Genomic DNA, 17,044 nt, shown 5'->3' on the forward strand with positions numbered 1-17,044 from the left:
CTCATCACAATTGTAAATATTTCACCTCTGATAATCTTTAATCAGAGATGGGAGTGTATTTCTGCTCCATTCATTTGCATTAATAATATCTGCACTCCCTTTTTCATTGCAAACTGTTAGATTCCTTATGTTGAATTTCTAAGCCGCCGAATTTCTAAGTCGAGATTTATGTAATCTTAAATAATGTTATATTTCCTTAATGCTGAATGGATTTTCTTTTTTCAATTTTATTATTTTTCATACAACTTTTTTATTTTTCATTTTAGAAAAAAACAAAATCTTTTTTCAAAAAAATACAATTTTTTATTTTCATTTTCTAAGAAAAAAAAACAAAAATATCTTTTTCAAAAAATACAAATTTCAAGAATTGGTCAGAAAAAATTAGTCACAATTCAAAAAAATCGATAAAAGAAATAAAAATAATAATATCTCCCTAAGATTTCATAACACAAACATTGTCAAAATTTATATTCTGTCTTTTCCTAAATCTCTGCAACCAGCTGCTAGTAGGAATGCCTATAATTTACAATCATATTATATATATATAATTTATAATTACCTTCATTGAATGTTTGGCTAAAAAACATAGCTTTTTCTAACATCACTGGCCCATTTAGACTGCAATTTTTACTTCGCATTTGAGGGGTAACAACTCATTCGAACTCTTTTAGTTGCAGGCGGCTTATTCTTTAAAAATTGTGAGGATATAGTTGCTTTATTAGCTTCCAATCTAAATTGTCGAAATATGACATTTATAACTTAAAGCTAATTGTGCTTTTGAAGTAGTGTTTAATTTTTCAATGATTTCCCCCTTTTGCTTGAGGGTTAATGTTTGGAATGATGATTTACTCTAAAAATAATTTAAACATGATTATAAATATATAATAAAATTACCATTTTTGTATTAAAAAAGTTAAAGGTGCAGTTCATGTAAAAAAAAATCACGAATAATTTATTTCGATAAATTTTTTTTATTTTTTCACTTATCCGATTAAATTAACATTATTGTCATATAAATGAGGCCTGAAAAATTTCGCAATTAACCGATATTTTGCAATTAACCGATTCGCAATTATAAATGTAATTTAACATTATGCCATAGTAATTTTTATCAAAATCGCGGGGTTTTTTCGCATTTAAAAGTGTTTGCACTTAAGCGATATGCAATTAAACGTTTGACTGTATTTTCTTTATTATATTATTTTCTTCTAAACGTTTCAGTTCATTTTCAATTTCTAATTTTAATGGCAACGGTACTCTTCTAGCTGGCAGTGCAATTGGTTTTGTATTTTCTTCCAATTGTAGTTTTACTGGTTCGACATTTTTTTTTAATTAATCCTAATTTATTATCAAATACCGTAGTGAATTCTTTATATAGTTTGTCAATATTCACGTTACCATTATCATTATACTTATATCTATTGTTGAACATATTGATTTTTACATTTGTTGGTAACGATAAGTAAAATTCTATAACGGAAATCCAAATGGCTGCATCAATCATTTTGATAGTGCCGTTTATCATTATCGCTGCATCAATCATTTTATAGTGCCGTTTATCATTATCATTATACTGTCGATTATTTTTATCATTTTGATTTCATCGTTTCTTATTATCATTATGCTTTGATTTTATACCCCATTTTAGTAATATTATTTATTTCTAAGTCGCCCGTTCCATCGTTAAAGCCAATTCTACAACTTTATTTAAGCTTAACGGTAGTATTGTTAAATAGTCGAGTTTTTTCGACTCTGAACTCGAGCCGGAGTCGTAAAATACGGCTCAGACTCGAGCGGCTCAATGAGCCGTTTGAGCAGTGTGGCCAGGTCAAAATTTTCAAATTGCGGGAGAAATTTGGTATTTTGCGGGAGAAATATGAAAATTGCGGTAGAAATAAAAAATTTGCTAAAAAAGGCCCGCAAACGGGATTTTGAATTGACTTAATTATCCGCCTATTATTTTTTATAATTATTTATGTAAATACAAATTCGGTAACTATTTTTCAAAATAAAATAATATCTTGATTTATTTTAATATATTAATTTATAAAAAAAACGTAAACAAGATAAAATTTTATAAAAAAACAAACGATTTTAATTTTACAATGTAAAAAATGCGAAACAAATTGGAAATCTACCTTGTGTGTGTATAATAGGGATAGGCGCTAAATTATCACGTATCACGTTTAAAAATATAATAAGGTAATATTGTATTCATTTCAATGATAATTATTTTATTTATTATTGTTAAATCACATTATTATAATCAGTGCAGGAGAGTATATCTACATCCATTGCAAAACAAAAATATTCTCCAAAAATAAAAAATAATACAGATGCAACTACGGTTGCAGCAATTGTAATTACTTATCTTGTAGTACAACATTCACAGAGCTACTTATCATTACAATGTAGGTAGAATCTTTCCCCATAATATTTAACGACTCCAAGATAAATGAAAACTTTACTTGTAGAACAAAAATGAGCAAGGATATCATCAATGTTTTAGAACCTGAATTCAGGAGGTCAATTCTTGACGATTTGAAAGGTGGGCATACATATGCAATTCTAACAGATGCATCTAATAAGGGAAATAATAAAATATTTTTTTTGATCCTTCGCTATTTCAACAAAATTAAAGACGTTTCAAGAAAACTATCAAATTTTTTCCCCTCAAATAGTAAAAAAATCCAAAGACATAGCTAACCATATAATGGTAAATATAGCAGATTCGGTATTATCAATAAATTACATGTCAACTTTATGATCTGATAATGCCTCAGTGAATTTGGAAAAAACCAGAGTGTATTTACAGAATTGAGTCAGCACAATGTTGGTTGCTATGTTCCTAATACCCGCCATCTATAGAATTTTAAAATTTTATAAACCTTTAAATATTTCTTAAATAAAGATTATAAAAGTTGTCCTAACATTTTGAAAATTATTTTCAGTAATGAATGGCAGAGGTATATTTAGGAATGATTTCACATGTAGGAAATCTACTACATATTGTTAATGTGCAGATGCAATCAGAAGAATTTTAACAAAGATTCCCAAAATTATGCTACAGATGTGTTAATCTTTACAGTTAAAAATTGACAATAAATTTTATGACGCCATTGCTAAAACTATATTAAAATGTTCAAATATTTTAAAAATACCGATAGACATTGATGTCTTGTTTGAGGATATTGTAATGCTCTCTATTTTCGATTTAAAAAAATATATTTTTTATGCGAATGTATAAATAAAAAAATATGGAAAATTAAATATAATATTAATTATATATTATTTGAGATTTAAATAATGGAACTAAACGTTTACCATCGTTATTGAGATATTTATAAAATTCCTGGCATCTAATGTTGCTAAAGCAATCCTTTTCCCAAGCAGTCCTCATTAGGCTAAAATTGCGCTTGGATGAGGCATTAGAATGAGGTAAAGAAGACATACTCGCAATTTTTTTCCAAGCATGGGGATTTATTGTTATTACGAAAAAATTCTACCCGTTTCTCCTCTGCTTTTAGACAATCTAACTTTAAGTATTCTAGCGAATCATAAAAAATAGAGAGAATTACAATCTCCTCAAACAAGGCATCAGTGTCTTTCGGTATTTTTAATATATTTATAAAATTACAAAGACCATCAATTGACGGTTTCTGTTCCAAGGTCATAATATTTATAAATTTGTAAATAGAATTATTAAAATTAAATTTTGATCGTAAATATTCTAAAATTGTCTTAAGAAAAATATCTGCTTCATTTAAAAATGTATTAATTTGAACATATTAATATAATATTTTTAGCAATAGCGCCATAAAATTTATTATCAATTTTTAACTATAGAGATGAATAGAGCTGTAGCATGATATTGTGAATTTTTTTTAATAAAGAATATTCTGATTCCAACTGAATATTAACTGCATGAAGTAGATTTCGTACATGTGAAACGGATCCCAAATATGCTTTTGCCATTTCATACTTGAAAAACTTTTTTAAAATTTTAAAACAGCTTTTTAAATATCTATTTAACGAAGTTTTTTTAAGTTTGTAAAATTTTAAAATTCTATCGATGGCAGGTATTAATGACAACCACCTCATAGGTATATATCGCAACAACTCACATCATTCCAAGTCAGACTACTTCACCAACTCTTTTAATTCATTAACTCTTTTAGATTAACTAAATTCGTTAAAACATTTTTTCACAATTATTTCGACATCCACAGATAGTACATTCTGCCTTCTTGCAAGAATCATGTAGTATATGGCATATACAGTTAATTCATTATTGTGCGGCCTCAATTCGGTAAATACACTTTGGGTTTTGCCAAAATTTACAGAGGCATTATCAGCGCAGAAAGCTGACATGCAATTCATTGATAACCCTGAATCAGCTATATTTACATTATGTGGTTAGCTACATCGTTGGATTTTTCACTATCCGAGGAAAATAATTTAACAGTTTTATTGAAATGTTCTTATTCTTGTTGAAATAGCGAAAGATCAAGGGAAATGTTTTAATATTTCCCTTATTAGATGCATCTGTCTCTTTCAAATCGTCTAGAATTGACCTCTAGGATTCAGGTACTAAAACACTTGTGTTAGCCTTGCTCATTTTAGTTAGGTTTGCACTTATATTGGAGTTGAATATCATGGGAAAAAGATTCGCTGTGAATGTTGAACTACATGATAGGTATATACGATTTCCACAACTGTAATTGCATATGTATTATTTATTATTTTTGGAGAATATTTTTGTATTGCAATGATGTTGATACACTCCTTTGTACTAATGAATAAAATGATGTTGATTTATTATTGAATAAAAATAAAACAGGATAGAAAGAAATTTACAAACTAGACATGTTTTTCGAATAAATATATAAAATTTATTTTAAAAATATTAAAATAATCAATTACTGTCTCTCAAAATTATTATTTATATATTAAAAACGTTAAAAACTTTTTAAAAAAATTGCGGGAGAAATTAAAAAATTGCGGTAGATTTTTGCGGGAGATTTCCAATTGCGGTAGTTTTGCGGGAGAGAGATGTCTGCGTGTAAACTTAAAAATTCCGGGAGTCTCCGATGGGGGGGGCATGGCAACCCTACGTTTGAGCCGACTCCTGAGCCGATTTTATATTTAAAAATATATTATATATAAAAAAAAGAAATCAAATTCATAAAGAATTATACAAATTATTATTTTATATATATAATCACCAGAGTTGTTAAAAGGACTTTTAAATGGATCTAGATACAGATACTTCAAAAAATTAATCTTTGAACCTTTAATATTCGGTTACATTTAAAATCGGTGGCAAATATTTTTTCTTAATCCTAGGATAGGATCACATATACATGTGATTTTATTTATAGAAAGTAGATGCTAAATAACATATATCGTTTATTTTGAGTACTTATAAAAATTAAATTCCATATTTAAATAAAAATCAATTTAAATTCAATCATTTAAAGAAATGCATCGAATTCCATCTTCAATGAACTTTGTGGTGTAAGAATAAAAATTTGAAAAAATGTAAAATAACTGCTCAAATGGGGGAGGGGGGCCAGGTCCTATAAAAGTTTTGGAGCCCCTTCACCCCCTTTTAATTGGATTAATTTTTTTCTTCTAATTTTAGATGAATTTTTGCTACCATACCAATTTTAATAAATTTGAAAATCTAGCAGCGTCATTGATATTCAGAAATCGGAATTGCTAAAAATCGATTTTATATTCATGTTTTTTGTTATCCATAAATTTGTAATGGAAAAGTCATACATATTAATGAATAATTTCTTTAAGTACTATGTTGGCACACTTCTTTAATCATTTATAAATTTACATATTAGGTTTCTTATAATTTCTATAAAGCGACCACATTTGTAAGTCACAAATTTTTTTGTGGCAAATAGGGTGGTAAATTTAAAGTTTTTAAAAGTTTTTTAAAAAATTCTCAACAATTTACAATAATTATGAATGTTTTTTTTCACATTATGGAAATGTGTTACAACAAAACAAACCATATTATGGATGGGTTTTTTTAAAATTAATCTTCAGTATGTTTCATTAGTAACTTAACTTATTAATTATTTTTATATTTTTTTAGATAACTTATTATTTACTTTTTATATTATTTATTGTTTTTGTACATTTTATTACATTACATTTTATATTATTATTTATTATTTTTTACTTGATTTATTATAACATCTATTGTTATTTGATTTGAACATATTGTTTGATATCTCAGGTTTTTTTTTAACAGTTCATTAACATACATAGATATAATATAGATAATAAATATAAATAGAATTATATTAATTAATATAATTTATGTAAAAATATTCAAAAGAGAAATTTTATAATATTTTGAATGATTAATGTTAGCTTAAGGAAACCATAAGCACAATTATGTGCCATAAAGAATGGATATTGCTAAGAACATTTTTTTAGATATCAGTTCAAAATTGTAAGGATATTTTTATCATGTAAAGGAATATATAAATCCTTGCTTAGCCATTGTTATAAATGAGATTTATATTATATATTATCAATGTTATAAATGTCATACATACAAATCAATCATATATATATAACAGTTGTAAATATCAGGTGATTTTGAGTTAATAAAGCCATCCATATTTGTGTATGCTTATTTAAGACTAATTAGTATATTGGCGACGTTGTCGATGATCTTATTATGAACAAAGAAGACAAAAATAAAGTAATTATGAATAAAGAAGAAAAAAATGTTAACATTATGATCAAATTTGATAACTTTGACAAGCAAAACAATTTTGCTGATTACATTGAATATATTGATATGTTGGAGATAAGAGGTATATTAGTAAATAATGAAACCAAAAAAAAAATATTATTTGCGTATATGGGTATTAGTAATTTAGCAGAGATGAGGTCCTTTGTTTATCCAAAAATATAGAAAGATCTTAATTATGAAGAGATTATTGAAGTGGGCAAGAAAGTTTTTAAGCCTATTTCAACATTATTTAGCTCGAGAATCAAATTTATTCGGATAGAAAGAGGGGTTGGTGAATCAGTTGCGGAGTTTGCAGCTCGACTTAAAAAATTGGCTTAAGAATGTAAATTTGAATCTGACCTAGATGGGAGATTGAGGAATCAGATGGTGGCTGGAATCAAAATGGGTGCATTGGAGAAAGATATTCGCACTAGATTTCCAGATGGAATAAATGACTTGGGAGAAAGGGTGAGTTTCAACAGGTTTTAAATATGGCTTTGGCAATGGAAAGGGCTGAGGATGAAGTGACAAATATGATGGTAAAAAAAGTCAATAAACCTAAGGAGCAGATATAGAATAATCAAGAAAATTTTTCTAATCAAAAGTACTCATATAATAATAATAACAAAGAAAAAGGTAATTTTAGTTATTACAATAACAATATAATAATTTTAAGTTTAGAGATAACAATAAATTTAACAATAATGATATGTATAAGTTTAATAAATGCTCAAAATGTGGAAGAACTCATCTCCCTTTTCAATGTTTTGCATCAAGGGTGAAATGTTATAATTGCCAAAAGGTAGGGCATTATGCTAAATATTGTAAGGGACAGAAGTTACATGCTATGCATATAGATGACAATGATTCATCAGATTCAATTAATAATATTTCCCAAATTGGTAGAAATAGTGCAAAGATATTTGTTTGGATAAATGGAGTACCTATAGAATTTGACTATGATACGGGGGCACAGGTATCGGTGATTGGGAAACAATATTGGGATGAAATTGGCCGACCCAAACTTAGACCAACCAAACCTTTATCAGTATATGGTAACCAACCGTTAGATGTACTTGGTGAAACTATGGTGAGGGTTCGTCTTGAAAAGATAAGCAGATCACTTCCGATTGTGGTGATCTGTTCAAATGACATTCCATTATTTGGACTACCATGGATACTGGCATTTAATATGTTTATTCCACGACAAGTGACTATACGTAGTATCACAAATAAAGAGGTTATGACAACCGATAATAAATTGCTGGCATGACAACAGAATTTTTCAGTGTTTTTGATGACAAGCCTGGACGGGTGAATGATATAGAAGTTAGCATACATTTGAGTTAGGCAGCAAGGCCGAAATCATGGCCAGCTCGTAGAGTACCTTTTCCAATACGAAAACCAATTGAAATGGAACTCGATAGATTGGTTACAGGAATATTGAAGGCGATTGATCCAACACAAAAACGGTTGACATGGGCCACTCCAACGGTAAACGTACGAAAAACAAATGGAGAAATCAGATTTGTGCGGATTTTAAGGTGACATTAAACCCATATATTTTGTACGATTATCATATTATGCCAACGGTGGATGATCTTTTAACCAAATTAAAAGATGGAATGAAATTTACGGTAATAGATTTGAAAGATGCATAACAATTACCAATAAAAGAAGGTTCAAAAGAATACTTAACCATATCGACCCACATTGGTTATTTCCAATATCAATGTATGCCTTTCGGTCTTTCTAGTGCGCCGACCATATTTCAAAGATATATGGACAATTTATTACAAGACTGCCAAATGACCGGAGTATATCTTGACGATATTATCATAACGGGGAAAAATGATGTAGAACATTTGAATAACGTAAAAAAAGTACTAATGAAACTAAAACAGGTGGGTATGAAGGCAAAATGGACCAAAATACGTATCAGTTTCTTTTCTGGGTTTCGTAATAGACAAATTTGGAATACATCCAGCGAAAGAAAAAATAGATGCTATTCGAAGGATACCAACTCCTAATAATATACACCAATTACGATCTTTTTTAGGACTTGTGAATTATCACGAGAGATTTTTGCCACATCTACATGGAATTGCAGCTCCTCTGCATAAATTAACAAGCATTAAATCTTGCTGGGGTTGGTCGGATAAGGAACAAGAGGTATTTGATAAAATAAAACAGCTTTTGTCAACAAATAAAACGCTAATTCCATATTCGCCAAACTTGCCAATTATATTGGAGTGTGACGCTTCCAACACTAGTTTTGGAGCTGTGTTATGTCATTTAGTGGAAAAAGATATTAGCAGAGATTAACGCGCTGGGCTTGGAAAATGTCCGCATATGATTTTGATATTGAATATGTTCCTGGAAAAGAAAATAAAGTAGCTGATACATTATCTAGACTGCCAATAGATGGCATAGAATCAAATAATGATCAAAAAAACGCGTTAAAAATTAGAGCTATAAATTTGCACGATATAAATATTAGTCAAGTTGAACTCCAAAAGGAAACAAGGAATGATATCTTGTTTAAAAAAGTAGTTAAAAACATTGAGCATAGATGGGTGGATTTTAATGCGAAAAAAAATACAGAGTTAGTTTGTTTTTATAATCGTAGAGAGGAATTGTCAGTAGATCATGATGTATGGGAAGTTGGTAATTCCAACCATTTTGAGGAAATCAATATTAACGATTATACACAGAGGGCATCCAGGAATAAATGCTATGAAATCAATTTTTAGAATGTTTTGCTGGTGGCCGAATTGCGATAAACATATTGAACAATATGTTCGTCAATGTATGCCTTGTCAAAGTAATCGGTCGAATATTATGGAGGTTCCTTTATATTTGTGTAACATATCTAATATACCATGGGAACGAATTCATTTGGATTTCGCGGGGCCTATTGATTCGTATTCATGGTTAGTTGGAGTTGACGCACATACTAAATGGGTTGAATCAGATAATGGACCTCAATTTATTTCTGGAGAATTTCGAAAATTTTGTTTCGAGAAAAATATTAAATTGATACAAACAACACCGTACCATCCAAAAACGAACGGTTTAGCAAGAGTCGACATTTTGCAACTAGGAAAGACGTCAGGGAGCCTGAGGAAGCCATGGGAGAAGTTTTGCTAGCTAATAGAATGGGTGAGAGCATCAATCAACTAGACGTTCACCGGCTAAGTTATTATTGGGGCGAAATTTAAAACGGGATTAAATTGGTTACGTCCTAATGTTAGTTATGAAATGGAAAGATCAAATATACGACAAAAAGTAGCGCATGATGAACATAGTCATATGAGAGAATTTGAGATTGCACAACCGGTATGGGTGCATAATGAAATAAATTCAGGTTGGAGAGAAGGAGTTATAAAATCCAGAACTGGTAGATATTCTTATTTGGTAGAAAGCAAGGATAGAATGGTACGAAAGCATGCGGATCAACTTCGAAAAAGGGAGGTAGCTAAAGAAATGGAGAAGTGTGGGCCAGGGAAAGAAAATGGAGAAAATATGGAGTCAGAGAGAGAAGAGGAAAATATAAAAAATAAAGAGTCGGATATAGTTGAGATTTTAGAAAATGTGGAAGATAACGGAAAACTAGAAACGCGGAAATCACAAAGAGCCAGGAAACCTACAAATCGGCTGATTGAGGAATTGTAAGATCATATGTGTGGGGATATGTTATAAATGAGATTTATATTATACATTATCAATGTTATAAATGTCATACATACAAATCAATCATATATATATATCAGTTGTAAATATCAGGTGATGAGTTAATAAAGCCATCCATATTTGTGTGTGCTTGTTTAAGACTAATTAGTATAGCCATGAGGCCCATTATTTATAAAAAACAATTCCATTGAAGCACACAATTATTTTAAGCAAATAAATTTATTTAGAACTTTTATAAATATCCGCTAACATTTAATGAATAAATAAGTATAATCTTAAAAAAAATTTTAAGATAAATACTCATTTTAAAAGAGAATTTGCTCAAAGAACGATAAAATAAGAGTTTCTATTCGAGAACAACAGCGAACTCTGTATATATAAGTATGAAAAAATTGTATCTGTAAGTCGGCTCAAACGGCTCATTGAGCCGCTCGAGACTGAGCCGTTTTTTATAACTAAAAACTTGACTGTAGTCGCGGCTAAGCCATTTAACAACACTACTTAACGGTTGGTCTTCGTCTTTAGTATCTGAGTATTGTGAACGTAGTTCTTTATCTAGTTGTGACATCTTTAGTCCGGCGATTAATTGATCGCGAATTCTTAGTTCTAAATTATCTTCAAATTCGCATCTTCGGGCTAGCTCCCTTATATTTTTTAAATAGCTCATTACGGATTCAGTAGGGCCGCGACTTAATCTAATGAAATCAATTCTAGATGCCAAAACAGTTCTTTCATCTTAAAGTTGTTGTGCAATTATGTATATATCTGCCCAATTTTTTTTGGGAAGAGTAATTTTTTTTTATATATCACTTATAATATTTATTCCTCCATAAGCTATAAATAATTTTTTCAAAGTGACATCAGTTTGAGGAATATTTTTAACATTCATTATATATTTTATGTGTCTATAATCGTCAAGAGAACATTTTGAGGAATATTTTTAACATTCAGTATATATTTTATGTGTCTATTAGTAGTCAATAGAACATTCATATTTGTCACATTCAGTATGTATTTTATATAGTCTATAGTCGTCAATAGAACATTTATCTCATTCATCTTTTATCCATAATTTCTAAACAAATCTATTATTATATTATTTTTTTTTATAAACAGGAATTTTTTTTTATAATTCTATATAACATTTAACTTGACCGAAGACCGACAATCGCGCGACTTTTTTTTACCTCATCGCCAAATATTATATCGATTAATGTTTAAAAACAATAATGAATTTTATTTGTAATTCTTTTGTATATATACACTTATATAATTATCTAATTTAACTTCTAATAATATGCAATTTGATTAACCTCGATAATATAATATTAAATGTCGGAAAGTTATAATATTGTATTACAAATATAATATTCAAATTATAGCTTTTTAAAATATATAAGATATTATGATATAACACCTGAATGTCTGGCAATTTATTTATTTAAAAATAAAATATTGCCCCCAAAATTAACAGTTATCTTTCCAACCAAAAATTCCCGATTTCGGACTTGTCTTGAACATGGTAAATCAGTTCATGTTATCGAAATTTAACAATTAAAAGATAAACTAATAGAAAGCCCGTCAAAAATGACAGGGAATGAGATTTTTATTCATTTTTTACGATAGATGTCATGCCAGGTTTAAGCTCACAATATTAGGAAGCATCCAAGATCTTATTTTAAAAAAAGTATATCAAGCCCAGCTGAACCCTTAATAATTTGTAAAAGATATTCCCAAGTCAGGTGCAAGCTAATATTAATTTTGAGGTTCCAAGCCCAGTCCTACCCATTATGATTTTGAAAATTTTTTCCCGCCTCGGAGATAGTTAAATTTTTAATATCATCACATGAATGGGAAATATCTGATCTACCAATTAGTCTAATATGGGGAAAAAACATGTAAATTCCGTATTAAGGGAAACTGGGAAGGCCTGGGCAACCACTTATTAGAGAATCATGACAAATAAAATAACCGACTTTTATACTTTTTTGTAATATGATCAATTAAAATTATATCTAAAAAATATGTTGTTTATTATATAGGGTTATTGTTGTTTTTCAGATAAATTTAATGTATGTCTTGCATTTCTGAAATTATTTGTCAAAGAATTTGATAAGGGATATATATTTTTTTATGTTAAGTAAAAAAAAATGCTGTCTATTTAAATTACATAAATGCCATTAAACACTAATGAAATTTATATGCAAATTATTTAAATATTTTTTAAGATATTTTTTTTTATTGACATATAAATTTAGGATAATTTTTTAAAAAAATAATGAGGATTATTTATTATGTATTTGATAAAATTAAGAGCAAATCCTTGTTGACATTTTAATTTTTGAAGCGACATAATAAATCTGGGCGGTCGTCTGGAGAGGAAATAATGAATGTATAATTTTATATCATTTATGGTTATAGATGAAAGTGATGACGGATTAACAAAGCAGTATACAAAACACAATACGTCCTGATAAAGTTGATATGCCTATGCCTTGGGATACTGGTAAAAGAAGAATGCAAAACGAAATTTCTGTCAATGTCAGCATTGGTATTCCCCTCTAAAATATAATCATGAACGACAATGTTAACTCAACCATAAAACGGTCGTAATATAAAGGCCACGACAGAACTATTGCATATATTTCCATTAATAAAGTTGATGAAATTGGCCATACTGTACATTCAAGTTTGAACACGCAAAACGATATTTCTGTCAGTCAGCATTGGTATCCCCTTCCAAAATAGAATGAAAGACAATGTTAACTCAACCATAAAACGGTCGTAAGTATTGTTTTAAAGGCCACGACAGAACTACTACATATTTTTCCATTATAAAGTTGATGAAATTGGCCGTACTGTACATTCAAGTTTGAACATTCCTCTAAATATTCATGAAAGTTTCTCAGAGAATCGGATAAAGTAATATTTATATTAACTCCTAGTGAAGTGAATGATAGTACAGATTTAAATGTTTATATTTGTTAGTAGTGGTGATAGTATAATTTGGAGAACTGGGTGAAAATAAAATAAACATAGATATAAAACATAAGATAAAAAAAATAAACCTCCAGATGAGTTCATTTCAAGCGTAGTTCTTTATTATTTGGTCTACTAGTAACTCTAGAACGGGTAAGGCGTTTGTTTAATCGTCATTATTTTCTTTGCTTATCTTTAATAATAGATTCATCATGTTTTGTAGCAATGTGAGGGATTAGGGTTAGCCTAGACAAATAAAGAAATCAGGCAAAAATATAAATAAACTATTGTTGAAATTAAACAAACATTAAAATAATGTAAAACTGGTAGATGGGTCAATATTAAATGCATATTTCTAGTAGTTGGAGGGCTATCATCAAAAGAATTTTTGGGGACATCAAGCCTATTATGATATTCTAAAAGTTAAAAAATAGCATGATGAATGTAATGTTATTAAGATTAAGGTTAATTAATTGTAAGGTAATTAAAAAATAAGATTAAAAAAGGGGGGAAAAAGAAGTAATAAAAATTAAATTAAAGGAATTGATAAGGTTTTGAGAAATAGTGGTTAATAGATAATAGAGATAAAAAGAAAAGAATGAAATAAAATTTAGTGATAAATAAATTCATTAAGGGAGGGGAAAAAAAATAAAGAAAGAGTGATTTATAAGGATTGGAGATTATAAATAGGTTAGGATAAGAATATTTAAATATTTGAATATACTTGGTTATCTTCTTAATTATTGGTTATGAAAGAAAAATATGAGTATAAAAAATTGTAATATAAGTACTGACAAAAATGTGAGTATGTTCAAAATAAATATACAAGTTGAGTATCTTGTAGAGATTTCATTGATGTGTAATTGATAATATTATGAGATGAAAATTGATAAAGGTAATCTAAAAAAGAAAGAAAGGATTAAGTGAGATAAAAAGTTTCATTTATATTTATATTTACAAAGTGGGAATATTGTTTTTATCAATTCAAAGACGATTTTTCGAATCTCTCAATCCATGTTAGGTATGTGTACAATGACATTAATACTATAGACTGCCGATCGTAAAAATCAAATTTGAAGTGGCAAATATTGAATTGAGTAGCAGCCATTTTGTGTTTGGATCTATAACGTAAGAAACATATGATAATTTCATAAATTTCAGGTTTATTTTTATTAGGAGAGACAAGAGGAAGTATTTGGAACATAGTGCAATGCAAATTAGCAACTTGTTCAGTACTAATGATACATTCAAAGCCTTTAGATTGCTGAAATATTTTACTTCGGGTCAGAAACACCGTGTATTTAAGCTTTGGCACCAGAATAACCTGATAACTGATATTGAGACCCAAATGAACATTTGGTACTCCTATTATACTAGTATGTTCGAAAGTTATGAGAGTTTAAATGGCAATATAACTAATGAATCTTTTGTTGATATAGGCCCTTCAATTTCCAAACATTGTAATTCTCGACTCCAACTTATCATGATTAGGATATTAAAACACTACACAATCATCTATGTGATAAATCTAATAATAGAAAGGTGACAATTAAACATCCACATATACATCCTCATCTACCCTATCAACGCAATAATTATTACGTCGATAACAAATTTTCACATCATTATAACTTACTTGATCAACCTCCTTCCACTTCGAAAGTTTGGCCTCCACCAACATTTTTTTTCCCTAGTTATGATAATACTTATCCCGATAATCATGATGACATTATTCAATCTAAACATTAGCTTAAATCACATAACTTACTTGATCAATATACTTCGAAAGTTTGGCCCCCACCAACAAGCCTAAGTGATAATGCTAATTTTTTCCCTAGCTACGATACTACGCATTCCGGTAATCATGATGATCTTATTCAATCTAAACTTTATTCAAACCAACTTTCAAGATACACTCGCTCAGTTGATCAAAATACAATTAATTCGAAGGTTATATCTATTTCTCCTATTTATTTCTACTTACCTGAACAACACCCTGCCAAATTTTCATAAAATTTGGCCTCCACAAGCTAGCTTAACTAATGCCCAACAAAGTTCACCCATAGTCCAAACCTTTATTGATACATTAAAAGATCAACTACCCACTACTTCGAAAATTTGGCCCCCACAAGCTAGTTTAAGTAATGTTCAACAAAGATTATTAATGGCTCAAACCATTAACGATACCTTGAATAGTCAGTTTCCACAAATAAGCCCCAGAAATTTTCAACAAAGTTCATGTACGTTTCAATCCCCCTCAAATGATGCCAGGATTTTTCACCCAACTAAAGCTGAACTAGTTGGAATAATTAAGAAACTGAAGAATCATAAAGCTTGTGGTCAAGATTTATTATATAGTGAATGCCTGAAGACTGACTCTAGATTATGTGCAGGGATTCTTCTTCCTATTATATCCAGAGTATGGTTTGAACGGGTGTGTCCGAATGATTGGATCACTGCCACTTTAATTAACTTCCCTAAAACGAAAGATTCCAAATTTCTTGAAGATTGGAGAGGAATATCACTAAATTCGGTGGTGTATAAAATATTTGCAAATATTATATTAAATAGGCTAAGACCGCTACTTGAACCACTTTTTACAGACTCATTGGTCTCGTTTAGGAAAGGTCGAAACACTTTAGAGGCGATTCTATCAGTAAAAATTTAACTAGAGAGAGCTTTAATTCGGAAGAGTCAGTTAATTATTGTGGCTTTGGATTTTAAAAAAGCTTTTGATTCGATAATACTCTCAAAACTTTGTAGGACATTAGAGGAGGTAGGTACCCCGATTGTTTTGGTAAGTTTGTTGGAACTAATTTATAAAGATTATTCAATGCCTATTATTCATGCTAGCCACAAATCTCCTAAAATCCCGATAATGAAGGGTTTGAAACAAGGTTGTGTTCTATTGCCTCTCTTATTTAACTTTATTACAAATTATATTATTTTAAAAGTTAGAAATTTACATTCGGCTCAGTGGTCCTCAGGAAATTTAAATATTATCGCTTTCGCAGATGATTTATGTCTTGTAGGTAAATCGGTGTCAGACATCCAATCAATTATTAACTGTATCATTGTAGAGGCGGGACACTTTGGTCTGACATTAAATGAAGAAAAGACGAAAATGATGACATCATTTTATACTTCTTCACAGGTGACTCTAAATATTGATGGTAATACGATTACAGAAGCGGATATTCTGAAATATTTAGGGGTCTTATTGGATAAGAAAGGTGGTACAAAGCAAGATCTACATTTTAAATTGAATAAAACTAGGGTAAAGTACAGGTCCTTGATGAAGATTTGGTCATCTAGGCAAATATATATTCCTTTAAAGATAAGACTCTTTAAAGTCTTAATATTAGCCTCCTTATACTATGGTATGGAAACGTGGAACGATAATATATCTGATAATAACAAGATGCAAGTTTTTATAAACAAATGTTTAAGATATTTAACTAGGACCTTTTATCCGCGTAACACTTCTAATTATATGTTATGGGCGAGTTGCGATATTCTTCCTATTCATAAAACAATAGAATATAGGAAAATTGAGTTGGTGGGCCATATTTTGAGACACCCCTCGAATAATTTAATTCATCAGGCACT

General features: G+C 29.3%; 2 protein-coding genes across 2 annotated transcripts; both read left to right on the plus strand.

Moving 5' to 3' along the window:
• The first annotated feature begins 10,024 nt into the window (after positions 1-10,024).
• LOC135924742 (uncharacterized) lies at positions 10,025-10,438 on the plus strand. The gene has a single exon (XM_065459849.1). It carries the CDS (start codon positions 10,025-10,027, stop codon positions 10,436-10,438), a length of 414 nt encoding a protein of 137 aa, XP_065315921.1.
• Positions 10,439-15,302: 4,864 nt separating this feature from the next.
• Positions 15,303-16,103, plus strand: LOC135924751 (uncharacterized). Its single transcript, XM_065459858.1, has one exon. It carries the CDS (start codon positions 15,303-15,305, stop codon positions 16,101-16,103), a length of 801 nt encoding a protein of 266 aa, XP_065315930.1.
• Positions 16,104-17,044: the final 941 nt, after the last annotated feature.

Source organism: Gordionus sp. m RMFG-2023, chromosome 1 (genome assembly GCF_954871325.1).
Source record: "Gordionus sp. m RMFG-2023 chromosome 1, tfGorSpeb1-WG-v2, whole genome shotgun sequence".
Classification (NCBI taxonomy): Eukaryota; Metazoa; Nematomorpha; class Gordioida; order Chordodea; family Parachordodidae; genus Gordionus; species Gordionus sp. m RMFG-2023.